The sequence below is a fragment of the Bufo bufo genome, chromosome 5, assembly GCF_905171765.1.
Source record: "Bufo bufo chromosome 5, aBufBuf1.1, whole genome shotgun sequence".
NCBI lineage: Eukaryota > Metazoa > Chordata > Amphibia > Anura > Bufonidae > Bufo > Bufo bufo.
In genome coordinates, this window is record NC_053393.1 from 565395879 (window position 1) to 565417976 (window position 22098).

A 22098-nucleotide genomic window follows, 5' to 3' on the forward strand; every position below is an offset into this window, starting at 1 on the left:
GTATATAACGTCAGGAGGAGGAGACATAACAAGTATATAACGTCAGGAGGAGGAGACAACAAGTATATAACGTCAGGAGGAGGAGACATAACTAGTATATAACGTCAGGAGGAGGAGACATAACTAGTATATAACGTCAGGAGGAGGAGACATAACAAGTATATAACGTCAGGAGGAGGAGACATAACAAGTATATAACGTCAGGAGGAGGAGGAGACATAACTAGTATATAACGTCAGGAGGAGGAGACATAACAAGTATATAACGTCAGGAGGAGGAGACAACAAGTATATAACGTCAGGAGGAGGAGACATAACAAGTATATAACGTCAGGAGGAGGAGACATAACAAGTATACACTGCTCGCAAAAAGTTAGGACTATTTGACTTTCGGGTGAAATTTATGGAAAACTTAAAGTTCTGGCTCCAGTGATATTATATGATGAAAGTTGGGCATTAAGTAGAAGCATTAATGGTAATTTCCTCATCTCAAACATTTTACTGACACAGAAGCCACCACCAGTGCTGGGTTCACCGCCACAAAAATGTCAGTGTCTCAGGAACTTGAGACATAGCATCCCACTCTTCTTGAAGGGCAGACCTCAGGTCATTGAGGTTCTGGGGTACAGAGTTTCTAGCCTCTACACGGCGACTCAGCTGATCCCATAAGTTTTCAATGGTATTCAGTTCTGGAGAAAGTGCAGGGTGCTCCACTTGAGGTCCCCCAGTCTCCAGCAGCCATTCCCTAATGATGCCACCTCGATGAGCTGGAGCCTTGTCCTCCATGAAGATGACATTAGGCCTGTGTTGTTCCTGCAGAGGCACAATGACTGGATTAATGGTGTTCTCCAAGTAGTATGGGCTGTCACTGGACCATTCACAGTGTAGGGCAGTTCTGTATGAACTAGACACACCTGCCCACACTTTAACACCACCGCCACCACCAAAGGCTGGTCTGGTGACCACAGTGGCTGATGCAGAGCGCTCTCCTTAACGTCTCCAACATCGTTGGTGGCCATAATTTCTGCTCAGCGTGAATAGTCTTTCATCAGTGAACAGCACTGAGGCCCACTGGTCCCTCGTCCAGCATACATGCTCCCTGGCCCATACAAGACACTCACGCCTGTTCCTGGTGGTGCAAGTTCTCTTGCAGGTCGTCTAGAACGCAGACCACATTGATGTAAATGGGTTTCGAATGGTCTGACATGACACTTTGGTGCCTCTCACCTCCCTTAATCTTGCCTGTAGTTGTGTGGCATTCATCATCCGATTCTGAAGGGCATTGTTCACAATGAACTGGTCATCAGTGTGGGATGTGGCCAAAGGACATCCACTTCTCTGCCTTTCTGTGACAATTCCAGTCTCTCTATCTCTGATACAACCTGCTGATGACACTCTGTGACACTCTAAGCTCAGGGGCCACATCCGTCTGAGAACATCCTGCTTGAAGCCTCACAATGGCGAGGTACTGTTCATTAATTGTTAGGCGTCGTCTTGGTCTCATGATGTCAGAATGTGAACAGCATGATGAGAAGGACTGTTTAATACTAATTCTAATAAAACCCGGAAAATTATTTGGCGATTCATGGATCAAACACCTGGTGTAAATATTACCGTTAAGCTCCATGTTGGAGAACAGCAAGTTGCGCAAAAAGTCCGGAAGCATTGAACAGTTTGACATGTGCATTCAGAAGGTTAGAGAAGGTGACATTAAGTTCTCCTGTAAAGGTCAGAGGGCATTTTAGGTTCATCCGGAAATCTCACCCACAAGACAAATATCCCAGACTTTTTGTGAGTGGTGTGTAACATCAGGAGGAGGAGATCTAACAAGTATTTAACAGCAGGGTGACCAGTATAGAAAAGCAGGGGGTGTGATGACCAGTATAGAACACCAGGGGGCGTGATGACCAGTATAGAACACCAGGGGGCGTGATGACCAGTATAGACCAGCAGAGGGTGTGATGACCAGTATAGAACACCAGAGGGCGTGATGACCAGTATAGAACACCAGAGGGCGTGATGACCAGTATAGAACACCAGGGGGCGTGATGACCAGTATAGACCAGCAGAGGGTGTGATGACCAGTATAGAACACCAGGGGGTGTGATGACCAGTATAGAACAGCAGGGGGCGTGATGACCAGTATAGAACAGCAGGGGGCGTGATGACCAGTATAGAACACCAGGGGGCGTGATGACCAGTATAGAACACCAGGGGGCGTAATGACCAGTATAGAACACCAGGGGGCGTGATGACCAGTATAGAACACCAGGGGGCGTGATGACCAGTATAGAACACCAGGGGGCGTAATGACCAGTATAGAACACCAGAGGGTGTGATGACCAGTATAGAACACCAGAGGGGGGTGATGACCAGTATAGAACACCAGGGGGCGTGATGACCAGTATAGAACACCAGGGGGTGTGATGACCAGTATAGAACACCAGGGGGCGTGATGGCCAGTATAGAACACCAGGGGGCGTGATGACCAGTATAGAAAAGCAGGGGGGGTGATGACCAGTATAGAACACCAGGGGGCGTGATGACCAGTATAGAACACCAGGGGGTGTGATGACCAGTATAGAACACCAGGGGGCGTGATGACCAGTATAGAACACCAGGGGGCGTGATGACCAGTATAGAACACCAGGGGGCGTGATGACCAGTATAGAACACCAGGGGGCGTGATGACCAGTATAGAACACCAGGGGGCGTGATGACCAGTATAGAACACCAGGGGGCGTGATGACCAGTATAGAACACCAGGGGGCGTGATGACCAGTATAGAACACCAGAGGGCGTGATGACCAGTATAGAACACCAGGGGGCGTGATGACCAGTATAGAACACCAGGGGGTGTGATGACCAGTATAGAACACCAGGGGGTGTGATGACCAGTATAGAACAGCAGGGGGCGTGATGACCAGTATAGACCAGCAGGGGGTGTGATGACCAGTATAGAACACCAGAGGGCGTGATGACCAGTATAGAACACCAGAGGGCGCCATAACAGTGAAGTTTATGAAATGATTTGCGTTGCTATCTTCTGCCCGGTTTCTCGGAGATCTGTGCGGTCTGTGTGAATGTGGCTGTACTGAGCGGGTGGACACTGGTGGAAGGTACTTGAGGGGGTAGGTTTGGCTCTCTCAGTTTTACTAGCTGGCCCCCCTCATGTGCGGTTTGCGATGGGTACGACGGTTTCGTGGCTGCGCGTCGCCGGCCTCTCCCTGTACAACCTGTTATTCTCACACATGTTCCGACATGTAGCAGGACAGCAGCAAAAGAAACAGTGAATCTTCCAGAGGTGTGCCTCCACTCCCTGCTTCTCCGCTCCCAGTTTGATGTCATCTGCTGCCGTCTCTCATCTCGCTGGTTTCAGACATGGTCTTGGGACGGTGCTTGTGTGGTGCACGCTATTCTTCTGCCGAGGAACCTTCTGCATGCTGTGTGCCATGAGAACATACAGGAGTGTGGATTTAAGACAGACGTGACCTGGAAGCAATGGAGCCCTCCACTGCCAATGTGAAGACTCCTGCAGATCCTTCTGCCGCCCAAGCTGTACAAGCCGCCATTCATGCAGCCAAGCAGCAAAAGCGTCGGCCCAAAAGCCTCTGCTCAGTGGGCCATGGCGTCACAAGCTCCAAAAGAGAAACAAGTTCAAGTTCCCTGGGAGGGTTGCTCGACCTCCTGAGGCAAAGGTCCGGGAAGAGGTGTGAGACCATGGGAGGTGGACAGGACTATAAACCCAGTAATGGCACCAGTACATCCCGACCTCTGAGTATGAGTGTCCTGGACATAAACCGGCTCGGTGGAGGACAAGGCCCAGCGTCTTGCAGGAAAGAGTGTAGCAGCAGCTCAGGCTTTCTGCGTGGAGCATCTGTGTTTAGTAGTCAGCGGTGGAATGTGTTTGGGAGCAAAACTCCAGAGACGCAGTCAAAGAAGAACCTCTCATCTCTACGTAAGAGCTTCAGCTTCCGGCTGCGCCGCGGAGCAGAGTTTAGGAAGAACTGTGAATATTGGGACAACAGGTTGAGGAGTCGCAGTGAGGCAGACAGCTTCTCCCTGCAAACGGCATCATCACGTAAAGATCTCCTCATTTCGGAGGTTCCAGTTGTGGAAAACAAAGAAAACCGGTCCAGCCTGTGGAAGATAATCACTGGACCTTTTCGAAAAAAGGACTGTGGCACTGGAATTGGTTGGGCAGGTGGTAACTGCGTCCAGTTCTCTGAGCCAGTTCTGACGGGCATCTCATGCGGTGGGGGTAAGCTGAAGGGTCTATTTGGTCTTACTAGAAGCTCATCCGTCCCCAGTCAATGTCCTTGCATAAATTAAGAGGAAGCATTCCACATAACTCCTCTTCTTGAGGACCTATGACTTATAAGGTATCATATAAGCTCTTATGGAGTCTTTTTGTGCTGAGATTTCTAAAAAGATTAAAGACGCTAGGTGTGTATATGATATATGTATATGTCTGAGACTCTGAAGTGCTGAGGTGTCTTCCTTTTGAGCCTAGGGTCGTTCCAGGCCTCTATGAAGTCCCATTAATCTGCAGTTATGAGTTGTGATGAATGCAGGCAATCACCTTGCAAACTTCTTCCTGGTAACACCCAGAAACTGCATGATTTCTAATCTTAGCGACCAGTGTCTTCAGGAGACAAGTCTCCTATGTCTCAACCCAACAATCTGTACAGAAGGATATTTAGCAGTGTATTGTCTAATAGATGGAATAACAATAATTAACTGATAGGAGGAAACTGCAAGGGAAGGAGAGGGATGGAAGGCCCATGCAAGTGAAGCAGAGGGATGGAAGGCCCATGCAAGTGAAGCAGAGGGATAGAAGGCCCACGCAAGGGAAAGAGAGGGATGGAAGGTCCACGCAGGGGAAGGAGAGGGATAGAAGCCCCATGCAAGAAAAGGAGAGTTGTAAAAGGCCCATGCAAGGGAAGGAGAGGAGTAGAAGGACCGTGCAAGTGAAGCAGAGGGATAGAAGGCCCATGCAAGGGGAGGAGAGGGATAAAAGGCCCATGCAATGGGGAGGAGAGGGATGGAAGGCCCATGCAAGGAAAGGAGAGGGATGGAAGGCTCATGCAATGGGAGGAGAGGGATGGAAGGCCCATGCAAGGGGAGGAGAGGGATGGAAGGCCCATGCAAGGAAAGGAGAGGGGTAGAAGGCCCATGCAAGGAAAGGAGAGGGATGGAAGGCCCACGCAAGGGTAGGAGAGGGATAGAAGGCCCATGCAAGGGAAGGAGAGGGATAGAAGGCCCATGCAAGGGGAGGAGAGGGATAGAAGGCCCATGCAAGGGGAGGAGAGGGATAAAAGGCCCATGCAAGGGAAGGAGAAGGATAGAAGGCCCATGCAAGGGGAGGAGAGGGATAAAAGGCCCATGCAAGGAAAGGAGAGGGATGGAAGGCTCATGCAATGGGAGGAGAGGGATGGAAGGCCCATGCAAGGGGAGGAGAGGGATGGAAGGCCCATGCAAGGGGAGGAGAGGGATAAAAGGCCCATGCAAGGGGAGGAGAGGGATAAAAGGCCCATGCAAGGGGAGGAGAGGGATGGAAGGCCCATGCAAGGAAAGGAGAGGGATGGAAGGCTCATGCAATGGGAGGAGAGGGATGGAAGGCCCATGCAAGGGGAGGAGAGGGATGGAAGGCCCATGCAAGGGAAGGAGAGGGGTAGAAGGCCCATGCAAGGAAAGGAGAGGGATGGAAGGCCCACGCAAGGGAAGGAGAGGGATGGAAGGCCCACGCAAGGGAAGTAGAGGGATGGAAGGCCCACGCAAGGGAAGTAGAGGGATGGAAGGCTCACGCAAGGGAAGTAGAGGGATGGAAGGCCCACGCAAGGGAAGGAGAGGGATGGAAGGCCCACGCAAGGGAAGGAGAGGGATGGAAGGCCCACGCAAGGGAAGGAGAGGGATAGAAGGCCCACGCAAGGGAAGGAGAGGGATAGAAGGCCCACGCAAGGGTAGGAGAGGGATAGAAGGCCCACGCAAGGGAAGGAGAGGGATAGAAGGCCCACGCAAGGGAAGGAGAGGGATAGAAGGCCCACGCAAGGGAAGGAGAGGGATAGAAGGCCCACGCAAGGGAAGGAGAGGGATAGAAGGCCCACGCAAGGGAAGGAGAGGGATAGAAGGCCCACGCAAGGGAAGGAGGGGGATAGAAGGCCCACGCAAGGGAAGGAGAGGGATAGAAGGCCCACGCAAGGGAAGGAGAGGGATAGAAGGCCCACGCAAGGGAAGGAGAGGGATAGAAGGCCCACGCAAGGGAGGAGAGGGATAGAAGGCCCACGCAAGGGAAGGAGAGGGATAGAAGGCCCACGCAAGGGAAGAAGAGGGATAGAAGCCCTATGCAAGGAAATAGAGAATCCAAGAAGATGAAGGGGCAGGGACTATAAAGGAGTCCATGTGATGGTCCTGCCTAGATGTAGTGACTTGGTGCACAGATGTATGGGATTGTGATGATTTTCTTCTGTGTTTCAGACTCGTTTGTGAACAGTCAGGAGTGGACCCTGAGTCGCTCTGTGCCGGAGCTTAAAGTGGTAAGAGCCTAAATGTGCCGTGCCTTGTCTCTGTAATGGTGAAGGAACTGCCATTATCTGTAAAGGGAGGTGTGGTGGACATTACTGCTTCCATCTATGTGGTCAGAGAAGAGCTGGGGAGGGGGTTCTGAGACACCGGAGCACAGTCCGTGTAGGGTTGGGTGAGAAGCTGGTGCAGAGGGGACTGGGAGGCCTTACTGGCTGTGGACATTGGGACCAGGTTAGGTCAGTCATTCTGTCTGCTCTGGGTATTAATCCTCTATAAAACCTTATACTCTGTTGCAGGGCATTGTGGGTAATCTCTCCAGTGGGAAATCGGCATTGGTTCACCGATACCTTACAGGAACATACGTTCAGGAAGAGTCTCCAGAAGGTAGGTGATCCACCAACCATGCTGCTGCGCCTGGACCATGGTGACAGTCAGCACAGGCGGCGGGCAGGATGAAGGTCCTTTTTTAATCATTTATATGGCGCCAACACATTCCACAGCGCATTATATGGGTCGACCCCATTCGGGGTCAGATGTTGTCTTTGTTGGGACTCAACGTTCCAGGTGGTGGTGCTGAGCCCATTAGAGAGGCTGCACAGTAATGTTGGTCTCCTGGTTCAGGCCATGGGGGATGGCAGCCAAGACGACGTAAGGATTTATTCACATGTAACAGTGGTGTCCTGGAGATGACTGCGCCCTGACCACCACCCGTGAAGAAGCCTTCGCAGGTTGTCCTTCCGGGGCAGTGTGGCCATAGACTCTGCCAGAAGTGGTGTGTTGCTGTAAGAGGGAAGGTCACTGAGTACACCCTGCAGGTTTATGGACCACCACGGGGATGACTTACAGTTCGCTCAGTTCTCCAGGTAGAGTCCATGCATGTAGCACAGGGTCGCTCAGGTTCTTCCTGGTACCAGCGCTCTGTCCATTTGGCGGCAGTGATTTTTTGGTTAGCTGGAGGCCACATTATGAAAGGGTTCGCAAGACTTTCCACAACAGAATTTCTGCCATGGACTTTATGGACTTTTCTCTCATGGGAGCAGGCAAGTGAGCCAGAGAACCACCGCAGGAGGTATTTTAGTATTATTATTATTTTTATTTTATTTTTTATTTTGGCCTTATGGATTTTGATGTGAATCTGCAGAAAATCCGTATTAGCCGTTATCCCTGAGGGCCTCATTTTCTGCATGAAACCTGCTCCAAATGCTCAACATAAATTGGCATGCTGGTCATCTAGTAAATCTGCTCGGCGGGTCAGTCCACGTCCGAGATTTCCTGCAGCGTGTAGATGAGATTTTGAATGGAGACAATTTCGTAAATTCTCTTCTACTAATCCACTTGGCAATTCCATTGCTGAGAGTCTGCCCCATATGGCCATTCCCTTGGGCAAATTGTGGTAACAATGTCCTCCACCTGTCTGATACTGAACAGACATTTATGGATCTGTTCACATGGTCCTGATGCCGTGTGGTGGTCTCTGTTGCGGCGGTGCCGTGTGGTGGTCTCTGTTGCGGCGGTGCTATGTGGTGGTCTCTGTTGCTGCGGTGCCGTGTGGTGGTCTCTGTTGCTGCGGTGCCGTGTGGTGGTCTCTGTTGCGGCGGTGCTATGTGGTGGTCTCTGTTGCTGCGGTGCCGTGTGGTGGTCTCTGTTGCCGCGGTGCGGTGTGGTGGTCTCTGTTGCTGCGGTGCCGTGTGGTGGTCTCTGTTGCTGCGGTGCCGTGTGGTGGTCTCTGTTGCTGCGGTGCCGTGTGGTGGTCTCTGTTGCGGCGGTGCCGTGTGGTGGTCTCTGTTGCTGCGGTGCCGTGTGGTGGTCTCTGTTGCTGCGGTGCTGTGTGGTGGTCTCTGTTGCCGCGGTGCCGTGTGGTGGTCTCTGTTGCCGCGGTGCCATGTGGTGGTCTCTGTTGCGGTGGTGCCGTGTGGTGGTCTCTGTTGCTGCGGTGCCGTGTGGTGGTCTCTGTTGCCGCGGTGCCGTGTGGTGGTCTCTGTTGCCGCGGTGCCGTGTGGTGGTCTCTGTTGCCGCGGTGCCGTGTGGTGGTCTCTGTTGCCGCGGTGCCGTGTGGTGGTCTCTGTTGCGGCGGTGCCGTGTGGTGGTCTCTGTTGCGGCGGTGCCGTGTGGTGGTCTCTGTTGCTGCGGTGCCGTGTGGTGGTCTCTGGTGCCGTGTGGTGGTCTCTGGTGCCGTGTGGTGGTCTCTGGTGCCGTGTGGTGGTCTCTGGTGCCGTGTGGTGGTCTCTGTTGCTGCGGTGCTGTGTGGTGGTCTCTGTTGCTGCGGTGCCGTGTGGTGGTCTCTGTTGCGGCGGTGCCGTGTGGTGGTCTCTGTTGCGGCGGTGCCGTGTGGTGGTCTCTGTTGCGGCGGTGCCGTGTGGTGGTCTCTGTTGCGGCGGTGCCGTGTGGTGGTCTCTGTTGCTGCGGTGCCGTGTGGTGGTTTCTGTTGCTGCGGTGCCGTGTGGTGGTCTCTGTTGCGGTGGTGCCGTGTGGTGGTCTCTGTTGCTGCGGTGCCGTGTGGTGGTCTCTGTTGCTGCGGTGCCGTGTGGTGGTCTCTGTTGCTGCGGTGCCGTGTGGTGGTCTCTGTTGCTGTGGTGCTGTGTGGTGGTCTCTGGTGCCGTGTGGTGGTCTCTGTTGCTGCGGTGCTGTGTGGTGGTCTCTGTTGCTGCGGTGCCTTGTGGTGGTCTCTGTTGCTGCGGTGCCGTGTGGTGGTCTCTGTTGCGGCGGTGCCGTGTGGTGGTCTCTGTTGCTGCGGTGCTGTGTGGTGGTCTCTGTTGCTGCGGTGCCGTGTGGTGGTCTCTGTTGCTGCGGTGCCGTGTGGTGGTCTCTGTTGCTGCGGTGCCGTGTGGTGGTCTCTGTTGCGGCGGTGCCGTGTGGTGGTCTCTGTTGCGGCGGTGCCGTGTGGTGGTCTCTGTTGCTGTGGTGCTGTGTGGTGGTCTCTGGTGCCGTGTGGTGGTCTCTGTTGCTGCGGTGCTGTGTGGTGGTCTCTGTTGCTGCGGTGCCTTGTGGTGGTCTCTGTTGCTGCGGTGCCGTGTGGTGGTCTCTGTTGCTGTGGTGCTGTGGGGTGGTCTCTGGTGCCGTGTGGTGGTCTCTGTTGCTGCGGTGCTGTGTGGTGGTCTCTGTTGCTGCGGTGCCTTGTGGTGGTCTCTGTTGCTGCGGTGCCGTGTGGTGGTCTCTGTTGCGGCGGTGCCGTGTGGTGGTCTCTGTTGCTGCGGTGCTGTGTGGTGGTCTCTGTTGCTGCGGTGCCTTGTGGTGGTCTCTGTTGCTGCGGTGCCGTGTGGTGGTCTCTGTTGCTGCGGTGCTGTGTGGTGGTCTCTGTTGCTGCGGTGCCGTGTGGTGGTTTCTGTTGCTGCGGTGCTGTGTGGTGGTCTCTGTTGCGGAGGTGCCGTGTGGTGGTCTCTGTTGCTGCGGTGCCGTGTGGTGGTCTCTGTTGCTGTGGTGCTGTGTGGTGGTCTCTGGTGCCGTGTGGTGGTCTCTGTTGCTGCGGTGCTGTGTGGTGGTCTCTGTTGCTGCGGTGCCGTGTGGTGGTCTCTGTTGCTGCGGTGCTGTGTGGTGGTCTCTGTTGCTGCGGTGCTGTGTGGTGGTCTCTGGTGCCGTGTGGTGGTCTCTGTTGCTGCGGTGCTGTGTGGTGGTCTCTGTTGCTGCGGTGCTGTGTGGTGGTCTCTGGTGCCGTGTGGTGGTCTCTGTTGCTGCGGTGCTGTGTGGTGGTCTCTGTTGCTGCGGTGCCGTGTGGTGGTCTCTGTTGCTGCGGTGCTGTGTGGTGGTCTCTGTTGCTGTGGTGCTGTGTGGTGGTCCCTGGTGCCGTGGGGTGGTCTCTGTTGCGGCGGTGCCGTGCGGTGGTCTCTGTTGCGGCGGTACCGTGTGGTGGTCTCTGTTGCGGCGGTGCCGTGTGGTGGTCTCTGTTGCTGCGGTGCTGTGTGGTGGTCTCTGGTGCCGTGTGGTGGTCTCTGTTGCTGCGGTGCCGTGTGGTGGTCTCTGTTGCTGCGGTGCCGTGTGGTGGTCTCTGTTGCGGCGGTGCCGTGTGGTGGTCTGATGGTGCCGGCGGCGACATGTCTTACAGGTTAGACACAGGGGTTAGAAGCGTCACTGGCTGCAAACAGTAATCGGGACAAGTCTCTTATTTCTTCAGACTTTGCTTTTTTGACACATTTCATCCTTTTCTTGTTTTAGGAGGAAGATTCAAGAAGGAAATTGTAGTTGATGGACAGAGTTACCTTCTGCTGATCAGAGATGAGGGGGGACCCCCGGAGATGCAGGTGATGACGCCTTAGTATTCCGCTAATTGAGCTTTGGATCATAGATGCGAAGTCGATTTGTTCAGACACTTCGGTTTTAATTCCATCTCCCTGGAGCCAAACTTCGTTCCGTATTTATTTCCGCATCTTTAAAGACATTTCAAATTTGTAATCCAAAGTCGGGTTTGGTACCAGCTGGTACCTCAGTACCGAAACAGACTTTGGATTCCTATTTTAAATGTTTGTACAAAGATGGCACTAAAATTGAAGTTTTTGAACAAACTTACTTTGGATCGATGATCCAGACTTCTCTGTCCCTGTCTAGCCTCCTCCAGACTCCTCTGTCCCTGACTAGCCTCCTGCAGACTTCTCTGTCCCTTTCTAGCCTCCTCCAGACCCCCCTGTCCCTGACTAGCCTCCTGCAGACTCCCCTGTCCCTGTCTAGCCTCCTCCAGACTCCTCTGTCCCTGACTAGCCTCCTGCAGACTTCCCTGTCCCTGACTAGCCTCCTCCAGACTCCTCTGTCCCTGACTAGCCTCCTGCAGACTATCCTGTCCCTGACTAGCCTCCTGCAGACTCCCCTGTCCCTGACTAGCCTCCTGCAGACTCCCCTGTCCCTGACTAGCCTCCTGCAGACTCCCCTGTCCCTGACTAGCCTCCTGCAGACTCCCCTGTCCCTGACTAGCCTCCTCCAGACTCCTCTGTCCCTGACTAGCCTCCTGCAGACTATCCTGTCCCTGACTAGCCTCCTGCAGACTCCCCTGTCCCTGACTAGCCTCCTGCAGACTCCCCTGTCCCTGACTAGCCTCCTGCAGACTCCCCTGTCCCTGACTAGCCTCCTCCAGACTCCTCTGTCCCTGACTAGCCTCCTGCAGACTATCCTGTCCCTGACTAGCCTCCTGCAGACTTCCCTGTCCCTGACTAGCCTCCTGCAGACTCCCCTGTCCCTTTCTAGTCTCCTGCAGACTTCCCTCTTCCTGACTAGCCTCCTTCAGACTTCCCTGTCCCTGACTAGCCTCCTTCAGACTTCCCTGTCCCTGACTAGCCTCCTGCAGACTTCCCTGTTCCTGACTAGCCTCCTCCAGACTCCTCTGTCCCTGACTAGCCTCCTGCAGACTTCCCTGTCCCTGACTAGCCTCCTCCAGACTCCTCTGTCCCTGACTAGCCTCCTCCAGACTCCTCTGTCCCTGACTAGCCTCCTGCAGACTCCCCTGTCCCTGACTAGCCTCCCGCAGACTCCCCTGTCCCTGACTAGCCTCCTGCAGACTCCCCTGTCCCTGACTAGACTCCTCCAGACTATCCTGTCCCTGACTAGCCTCCTGCAGACTTCCCTGTCCCTGACTAGCCTCCTGCAGACTTCCCTCTTCCTGACTATCCTCCTCCAGACTCCCCTGTCCCTGACTAGACTCCTCCAGACTATCCTGTCCCTGACTAGCCTCCTGCAGACTTCCCTGTCCCTGACTAGCCTCCTGCAGACTTCTCTGACCCTGACTAGCCTCCTCCAGACTCCCCTGTCCCTGACTAGCCTCCTGCAGACTCCCCTGTCCCTGTCTAGCCTCCTCCAGACTCCTCTGTCCCTGACTAGCCTCCTGCAGACTTCTCTGTCCCTGTCTAGCCTCCTCCAGACCCCCCTGTCCCTGACTAGCCTCCTGCAGACTCCCCTGTCCCTGTCTAGCCTCCTCCAGACTCCTCTGTCCCTGACTAGCCTCCTGCAGACTTCCCTGTCCCTGACTAGCCTCCTCCAGACTCCTCTGTCCCTGACTAGCCTCCTGCAGACTATCCTGTCCCTGACTAGCCTCCTGCAGACTCCCCTGTCCCTGACTAGCCTCCTGCAGACTCCCCTGTCCCTGACTAGCCTCCTGCAGACTCCCCTGTCCCTGACTAGCCTCCTGCAGACTCCCCCCTGACTAGCCTCCTCCAGACTATCCTGTCCCTGACTAGCCTCCTGCAGACTTCCCTGTCCCTGACTAGCCTCCTGCAGACTCCCCTGTCCCTTTCTAGTCTCCTGCAGACTTCCCTCTTCCTGACTAGCCTCCTTCAGACTTCCCTGTCCCTGACTAGCCTCCTTCAGACTTCCCTGTCCCTGACTAGCCTCCTGCAGACTTCCCTGTTCCTGACTAGCCTCCTCCAGACTCCTCTGTCCCTGACTAGCCTCCTGCAGACTTCCCTGTCCCTGACTAGCCTCCTCCAGACTCCTCTGTCCCTGACTAGCCTCCTGCAGACTATCCTGTCCCTGACTAGCCTCCTGCAGACTCCCCTGTCCCTGACTAGCCTCCTGCAGACTCCCCTGTCCCTGACTAGCCTCCTCCAGACTATCCTGTCCCTGACTAGCCTCCTGCAGACTTCCCTGTCCCTGACTAGCCTCCTGCAGACTTCCCTCTTCCTGACTATCCTCCTCCAGACTCCCTTGTCCCTGACTAGCCTCCTGCAGACTATCCTGTCCCTGACTAGCCTCCTGCAGACTTCCCTGTTCCTGACTATCCTCCTCCAGACTCCCCTGTCCCTGACTATCCTCCTGCAGACTCCCCTGTCCCTGACTATCCTCCTGCAGACTCCCCTGTCCCTGACTATCCTCCTGCAGACTCCCCTGTCCCTGACTATCCTCCTGCAGACTCCCCTGTCCCTGACTAGCCTCCTGTAGACTTCCCTGTCCCTGACTAGCCTCCTGTAGACTTCCTTATCCCTGACTAGCCTCCTGCAGACTTCCCTTGTCCCTGACTAGCCTCCTTCATACTCCTCTGTCCCTGACTAGCCTCCTGCAGACTATCCTGTCCCTGAATAGCCTCCTGCAGACTCCTGTCCCTGACTAGCCTCCTGCAGATTCCCCTGTCCCTTTCTAGTCTCCTGCAGACTTCCCTGTTCCTGACTAGCCTCCTGCAGACTTCCCTTGTCCCTGACTAGCCTCCTGCAGACTTCCCTGTCCCTGACTAGCCTCCTGCAGACTCCCCTGTCCCTGACTAGCCTCCTGCAGACTCTCCTGTCCCTGACTATCCTCCTGCAGACTTCCCTGTCCCTGACTATCCTCCTGCAGACTTCCCTGTCCCTGACTATCCTCCTGCAGACTTCCCTGTCCCTGACTATCCTCCTGCAGACTTCCCTGTCCCTGACTATCCTCCTGCAGACTTCCCTGTCCCTGACTATCCTCCTGCAGACTTCCTTATCCCTGACTAGCCTCCTGCAGACTTCCCTTGTCCCTGACTAGCCTCCTTCATACTCCTCTGTCCCTGACTAGCCTCCTGCAGACTATCCTGTCCCTGAATAGCCTCCTGCAGACTCCTGTCCCTGACTAGCCTCCTGCAGATTCCCCTGTCCCTTTCTAGTCTCCTGCAGACTTCCCTGTTCCTGACTAGCCTCCTGCAGATTTCCCTTGTCCCTGACTAGCCTCCTGCAGACTTCCCTGTCCCTGACTAGCCTCCTGCAGACTCTCCTGTCCCTGACTAGCCTCCTGCAGACTCCCCTGTCCCTGACTAGCCTCCTGCAGACTCCCCTGTCCCTGACTATCCTCCTGCAGACTTCCCTGTCCCTGACTATCCTCCTGCAGACTTCCCTGTCCCTGAATATCCTCCTGCAGACTTCCCTGTCCCTGACTATCCTCCTGCAGACTTCCCTGTCCCTGACTATCCTCCTGCAGACTTCCCTGTCCCTGACTATCCTCCTGCAGACTTCCCTGTCCCTGACTAGCCTCCTGCAGACTTCCCTGTCCCTGACTAGCCTCCTGCAGACTTCCCTGTCCCTGACTAGCCTCCTGCAGACTTCCCTGTCCCTGACTAGCCTCCTGCAGACTTCCCTGTCCCTGACTAGCCTCCTGCAGACTTCCCTGTCCCTGACTAGCCTCCTGCAGACTTCCCTGTCCCTGACTAGCCTCCTGCAGACTCCCCTGTACCTCATTAGCCTCCTGCAGACTATCCTGTCCCTGACTAGCCTCCTGCAGACTTACCTGTCCCTGACTAGCCTCCTGCAGACTCCCCTTTCCCTTTCTAGTCTCCTGCAGATTCCCCTGTCCCTGACTAGCCTCCTGCAGATTCCCCTGTCCCTGACTAGCCTCCTGCAGATTCCCCTGTCCCTGACTAGCCTCCTGCAGACTCCCCTGTCCCTGACTAGCCTCTTGCAGACTCCCCTGTCCCAGACTAGCCTCCTGCAGACTCCCTTGTCCCTTTCTTGCCTCCTGCAGACTCCCCTGTCCCAGACTAGCCTCCTGCAGACTACCTTATCCCTGACTAGCCTCCTGCAGACTTCCCTGTCCCTGACTAGCCTCCTGCAGACTTCCTTATCCCTGACTAGCCTCCTGCAGACTTCCTTATCCCTGACTAGCCTCCTGCAGATTTCCCTGTCCCTTTACTAGCCTCCTGCAGACTTCCTTATCCCTGACTAGCCTCCTGCAGAATTCCTTATCCCTGACTAGCCTCCTGCAGACTCCACTGTCCCTGACTAGCCTTCTGCAGACTCCCCTGTCCATGACTAGCCTCCTGCAGACTCCCCTGTCCCTTTCTTGCCTCCTGCAGACTCCCCTGTCCCTTTCTTGCCTCCTGCAGACTTCCTTGTCCCTGACTAGCCTCCTGCAGACTTCCCTGTCACTGACTAGCCTCCTGCAGATTTCCCTGTCCCTGACTAGCCTCCTGCAGACTTCCTTATCCCTGACTAGCCTCCTGCAGACTCCCCTGTCCCTGACTAGCCTCCTGCAGACTCCCCTGTCCCTGACTAGCCTCCTGCAGACTCTGCTGTCCCTGACTAGCCTCCTGCAGACTCCCCTGTCCCTTTCTTGCCTCCTGCAGATTTCTTTGTCCCTGACTAGCCTCCTGCAGACTTCCCTGTCCCTGACTAGCCTCCTGCAGACTCCCCTATCCCTTTCTTGCCTCCTGCAGACTTCCTTGTCCCTGACTATCCTCCTGCAGACTTCCCTGTCCCTGACTATCCTCCTGCAGACTTCCCTGTCCCTGACTATCCTCCTGCAGACTTCCCTGTCCCTGACTATCCTCCTGCAGACTTCCCTGTCCCTGACTATCCTCCTGCAGACTTCCTTATCCCTGACTATCCTCCTGCAGACTTCCTTATCCCTGACTAGCCTCCTTCATACTCCTCTGTCCCTGACTAGCCTCCTTCATACTCCTCTGTCCCTGACTAGCCTCCTGCAGACTATCCTGTCCCTGAATAGCCTCCTGCAGACTCCTGTCCCTGACTAGCCTCCTGCAGATTCCCCTGTCCCTGACTAGCCTCCTGCAGACTTCCCTTGTCCCTGACTAGCCTCCTGCAGACTTCCCTGTCCCTGACTAGCCTCCTGCAGACTCCCCTGTCCCTGACTAGCCTCCTGCAGACTCCCCTGTCCCTGACTAGCCTCCTGCAGACTCCCCTGTCCCTGACTAGCCTCCTGCAGACTCCCCTGTCCCTGACTAGCCTCCTGCAGACTCCCCTGTCCCTGACTAGCCTCCTGCAGACTTCCCTGTCCCTGACTAGCCTCCTGCAGACTTCCCTGTCCCTGACTATCCTCCTGCAGACTTCCCTGTCCCTGACTATCCTCCTGCAGACTTCCCTTTCCCTGACTATCCTCCTGCAGACTTCCCTGTCCCTGACTATCCTCCTGCAGACGTCCCTGTCCCTGACTATCCTCCTGCAGACTTCCCTGTCCCTGACTAGCCTCCTGCAGACTTCCCTGTCCCTGACTAGCCTCCTGCAGACTTCCCTGTCCCTGACTAGCCTCCTGCAGACTTCCCTGTCCCTGACTAGCCTCCTGCAGACTTCCCTGTCCCTGACTAGCCTCCTGCAGACTTCCCTGTCCCTGACTAGCCTCCTGCAGACTCCCCTGTACCTCATTAGCCTCCTGCAGACTATCCTGTCCCTGACTAGCCTCCTGCAGACTTCCCTGTCCCTGACTAGCCTCCTGCAGACTCCCCTGTCCCTGACTAGCCTCCTGCAGATTTCCTTGTCCCTGACTAGCCTCCTGCAGACTTCCCTGTCCCTGACTAGACTCCTGCAGACTCCCCTGTCCCTTTCTTGCCTCCTGCAGACTCCCCTGTCCCTGACTAGCCTCCTGCAGACTCCCCTGTCCCTGACTAGCCTCCTGCAGACTCCCCTGTCCCTGACTAGCCTCCTGCAGACTCCCCTGTCCCTTTCTTGCCTCCTGCAGACTTCCTTATCCCTGACTAGCCTCCTGCAGACTCCCCTGTCCCTTTACTAGCCTCCTGCAGACTCCCCTGTCCCTGACTAGCCTCCTGCAGACTCCCCTATCCCTGACTAGCCTCCTGCAGACTCCCCTGTCCCTTTCTTGCCTCCTGCAGACTTCCTTATCCCTGACTAGCCTCCTGCAGACTCCCCTGTCCCTTTACTAGCCTCCTGCAGACTCCCCTGTCCCTGACTAGCCTCCTGCAGACTCCCCTGTCCCTGACTAGCCTCCTGCAGACTTCCTTATCCCTGACTAGCCTCCTGCAGACTTCCTTATCCCTGACTAGCCTCCTGCAGACTCCCCTGTCCCTTTTCTAGCCTCCTGCAGACTCCGCTGTCCCTGACTAGCCTCCTGCAGACTTCCTTATCCCTGACTAGCCTCCTGCAGACTTCCTTATCCCTGACTAGCCTCCTGCAGACTCCCCTGTCCCTTTTCTAGCCTCCTGCAGACTTCCTTATCCCTGACTAGCCTCCTGCAGACTCCCCTGTCCCTGACTAGCCTCCTGCAGACTCCCCTGTCCCTGACTAGACTCCTGCAGACTTCCTTATCCCTGACTAGCCTCCTGCAGACTCCTCTGTCCCTGACTAGCCTCCTGCAGACTCCCCTGTCCCTGACTAGCCTCCTGCAGACTCCCCTGTCCCTGACTAGCCTCCTGCAGACTCCCCTGTCCCTGACTAGCCTCCTGCAGACTCCCCTGTCCCTTTTCTAGCCTCCTGCAGACTTCCTTATCCTTGACTAGCCTCCTGCAGACTTCCTTATCCCTGACTAGCCTCCTGCAGACTCCCCTGTCCCTTACTAGCCTCCCGCAGACTTCCTTATCCCTGACTAGCCTCCTGCAGACTTCCTTATCCCTGACTAGCCTCCTGCAGACTTCCTTATCCCTGACTAGCCTCCTGCAGACTTCCTTATCCCTGACTAGCCTCCTGCAGATTCCCCTGTCCCTGACTAGCCTCCTGCAGACTCCCCTGTCCCTGACTAGCCTCCTGCAGACTCCCCTGTCCCTGACTAGCCTCCTGCAGACTCCCCTGACCCTGACTAGCCTCCTGCAGACTCCCCTGTCCCTTTTTTAGCCTCCTGCAGACTCCCTTGTCCCTGACTAGCCTCCTGCAAACTCCCCTGTCCCTAGCTAGCCTCCTGCAGACTCCTCTGTCCCTGACTAGCCTCCTGCAGACTCCCCTGTCCCTTTTCTAGCCTCCTGCAGACTTCCTTATCCCTGACTAGCCTCCTGCAGACTTCCTTATCCCTGACTAGCCTCCTGCAGACTTCCTTATCCCTGACTAGCCTCCTGCAGACTCCCCTGTCCCTGACTAGCCTCCTGCAGACTCCGCTGTCCCTGACTAGCCTCCTGCAGACTCCCCTGTCCCTTTTCTAGCCTCCTTCAGACTCCCCTGTCCCTGACTAGCCTCCTGCAGACTCCGTTGTCCCTGACTAGCCTCCTGCAGACTCCCCTGTCCCTTTTCTAGCCTCCTGCAGACTTCCCTGTCCCTGACTAGCCTCCTGCAGACTTCCTTATCCCTGACTAGCCTCCTGCAGACTTCCTTATCCCTGACTAGCCTCCTGCAGACTCCCCTGTCCCTGACTAGCCTCCTGCAGACTCCGCTGTCCCTGACTAGCCTCCTGCAGACTTCCTTATCCCTGACTAGCCTCCTGCAGACTCCCCTGTCCCTGACTAGCCTCCTGCAGACTTCCTTATCCCTGACTAGCCTCCTGCAGACTTCCTTATCCCTGACTAGCCTCCTGCAGACTTCCTTATCCCTGACTAGCCTCCTGCAGACTCCGCTGTCCCTGACTAGCCTCCTGCAGACTCCCCTGTCCCTGACTAGCTTCCTGCAGACTCCGCTGTCCCTGACTAGCCTCCTGCAGACTCCCCTGTCCCTGACTAGCCTCCTGCAGACTCCGCTGTCCCTGACTAGCCTCCTGCAGACTTCCTTATCCCTGACTAGCCTCCTGCAGACTCCCCTGTCCCTGACTAGCCTCCTGCAGACTCCGCTGTCCCTGACTAGCCTCCTGCAGACTTCCTTATCCCTGACTAGCCTCCAGCAGACTCCCCTGTCCCTGACTAGCCTCCTGCAGACTTCCTTATCCCTGACTAGCCTCCTGCAGACTCCCCTGTCCCTGACTAGCCTCCTGCAGACTCCCCTGTCCCTGACTAGCCTCCTGCAGACTTCCTTATCCCTGACTAGCCTCCTGCAGAATTCCTTATCCCTGACTAGCCTCCTGCAGACTCCCCTGTCCCTGACTAGCCTTCTGCAGACTCCCCTGTCCCTGACTAGCCTCCTGCAGACTCCCCTGTCCCTTTCTTGCCTCCTGCAGACTCCCCTGTCCCTTTCTTGCCTCCTGCAGACTTCCTTGTCCCTGACTAGCCTCCTGCAGACTTCCCTGTCACTGACTAGCCTCCTGCAGATTTCCCTGTCCCTGACTAGCCTCCTGCAGACTTCCTTATCCCTGACTAGCCTCCTCCAGACTCCCCTGTCCCTGACTAGCCTCCTGCAGACTCCCCTGTCCCTGACTAGCCTCCTGCAGACTCCGCTGTCCCTGACTAGCCTCCTGCAGACTCCCCTGTCCCTTTCTTGCCTCCTGCAGATTTCTTTGTCCCTGACTAGCCTCCTGCAGACTTCCCTGTCCCTGACTAGCCTCCTGCAGACTCCCCTGTCCCTTTCTTGCCTCCTGCAGACTTCCTTGTCCCTGACTATCCTCCTGCAGACTTCCCTGTCCCTGACTATCCTCCTGCAGACTTCCCTGTCCCTGACTATCCTCCTGCAGACTTCCCTGTCCCTGACTATCCTCCTGCAGACTTCCCTGTCCCTGACTATCCTCCTGCAGACTTCCTTATCCCTGACTATCCTCCTGCAGACTTCCTTATCCCTGACTAGCCTCCTTCATACTCCTCTGTCCCTGACTAGCCTCCTTCATACTCCTCTGTCCCTGACTAGCCTCCTGCAGACTATCCTGTCCCTGAATAGCCTCCTGCAGACTCCTGTCCCTGACTAGCCTCCTGCAGATTCCCCTGTCCCTGACTAGCCTCCTGCAGACTTCCCTTGTCCCTGACTAGCCTCCTGCAGACTTCCCTGTCCCTGACTAGCCTCCTGCAGACTCCCCTGTCCCTGACTAGCCTCCTGCAGACTCCCCTGTCCCTGACTAGCCTCCTGCAGACTCCCCTGTCCCTGACTAGCCTCCTGCAGACTCCCCTGTCCCTGACTAGCCTCCTGCAGACTCCCCTGTCCCTGACTAGCCTCCTGCAGACTCCCCTGTCCCTGACTAGCCTCCTGCAGACTCCCCTGTCCCTGACTAGCCTCCTGCAGACTTCCCTGTCCCTGACTAGCCTCCTGCAGACTTCCCTGTCCCTGACTATCCTCCTGCAGACTTCCCTGTCCCTGACTATCCTCCTGCAGACTTCCCTGTCCCTGACTATCCTCCTGCAGACTTCCCTGTCCCTGACTATCCTCCTGCAGACGTCCCTGTCCCTGACTATCCTCCTGCAGACTTCCCTGTCCCTGACTAGCCTCCTGCAGACTTCCCTGTCCCTGACTAGCCTCCTGCAGACTTCCCTGTCCCTGACTAGCCTCCTGCAGACTTCCCTGTCCCTGACTAGCCTCCTGCAGACTCCCCTGTCCCTGACTAGCCTCCTGCAGACTTCCCTGTCCCTGACTAGCCTCCTGCAGACTCCCCTGTACCTCATTAGCCTCCTGCAGACTATCCTGTCCCTGACTAGCCTCCTGCAGACTTCCCTGTCCCTGACTAGCCTCCTGCAGACTCCCCTGTCCCTGACTAGCCTCCTGCAGATTTCCTTGTCCCTGACTAGCCTCCTGCAGACTTCCCTGTCCCTGACTAGACTCCTGCAGACTCCCCTGTCCCTTTCTTGCCTCCTGCAGACTCCCCTGTCCCTGACTAGCCTCCTGCAGACTCCCCTGTCCCTGACTAGCCTCCTGCAGACTCCCCTGTCCCTGACTAGCCTCCTGCAGACTCCCCTGTCCCTTTCTTGCCTCCTGCAGACTTCCTTATCCCTGACTAGCCTCCTGCAGACTCCCCTGTCCCTTTACTAGCCTCCTGCAGACTCCCCTGTCCCTGACTAGCCTCCTGCAGACTCCCCTATCCCTGACTAGCCTCCTGCAGACTCCCCTGTCCCTTTCTTGCCTCCTGCAGACTTCCTTATCCCTGACTAGCCTCCTGCAGACTCCCCTGTCCCTTTACTAGCCTCCTGCAGACTCCCCTGTCCCTGACTAGCCTCCTGCAGACTCCCCTGTCCCTGACTAGCCTCCTGCAGACTTCCTTATCCCTGACTAGCCTCCTGCAGACTTCCTTATCCCTGACTAGCCTCCTGCAGACTCCCCTGTCCCTTTTCTAGCCTCCTGCAGACTCCGCTGTCCCTGACTAGCCTCCTGCAGACTTCCTTATCCCTGACTAGCCTCCTGCAGACTTCCTTATCCCTGACTAGCCTCCTGCAGACTCCCCTGTCCCTTTTCTAGCCTCCTGCAGACTTCCTTATCCCTGACTAGCCTCCTGCAGACTCCCCTGTCCCTGACTAGCCTCCTGCAGACTCCCCTGTCCCTGACTAGACTCCTGCAGACTTCCTTATCCCTGACTAGCCTCCTGCAGACTCCCCTGTCCCTGACTAGCCTCCTGCAGACTCCCCTGTCCCTGACTAGCCTCCTGCAGACTCCCCTGTCCCTGACTAGCCTCCTGCAGACTCCCCTGTCCCTGACTAGCCTCCTGCAGACTCCCCTGTCCCTTTTCTAGCCTCCTGCAGACTTCCTTATCCTTGACTAGCCTCCTGCAGACTTCCTTATCCCTGACTAGCCTCCTGCAGACTCCCCTGTCCCTTACTAGCCTCCCGCAGACTTCCTTATCCCTGACTAGCCTCCTGCAGACTTCCTTATCCCTGACTAGCCTCCTGCAGACTTCCTTATCCCTGACTAGCCTCCTGCAGACTTCCTTATCCCTGACTAGCCTCCTGCAGATTCCCCTGTCCCTGACTAGCCTCCTGCAGACTCCCCTGTCCCTGACTAGCCTCCTGCAGACTCCCCTGTCCCTGACTAGCCTCCTGCAGACTCCCCTGTCCCTGACTAGCCTCCTGCAGACTCCCCTGACCCTGACTAGCCTCCTGCAGACTCCCCTGTCCCTTTTCTAGCCTCCTGCAGACTCCCTTGTCCCTGACTAGCCTCCTGCAAACTCCCCTGTCCCTAGCTAGCCTCCTGCAGACTCC

At 56.1% G+C, this 22098-nt stretch overlaps 1 protein-coding gene across 4 annotated transcripts in view; it reads left to right on the plus strand.

The window, feature by feature from the left end:
* AGAP3 (ArfGAP with GTPase domain, ankyrin repeat and PH domain 3) overlaps positions 1-22098 on the plus strand; it is a 206017-nt gene that overhangs the window by 57661 nt on the left and 126258 nt on the right. Inside the window, exons 1-4 of one of the 4 annotated variants that reach the window (XM_040431799.1) lie at positions 2971-4260; positions 6477-6535; positions 6821-6908; positions 10674-10759. In XM_040431799.1, the coding sequence (XP_040287733.1) occupies positions 3501-4260; positions 6477-6535; positions 6821-6908; positions 10674-10759 (993 nt within the window). In that variant the 5' untranslated portion in view covers positions 2971-3500. Of the gene's footprint in view, positions 1-2970; positions 4261-6476; positions 6536-6820; positions 6909-10673; positions 10760-22098 lie in introns of those variants that run through there. The other 3 variants (XM_040431798.1, XM_040431800.1, XM_040431801.1) reach the window with 3 other exon arrangements.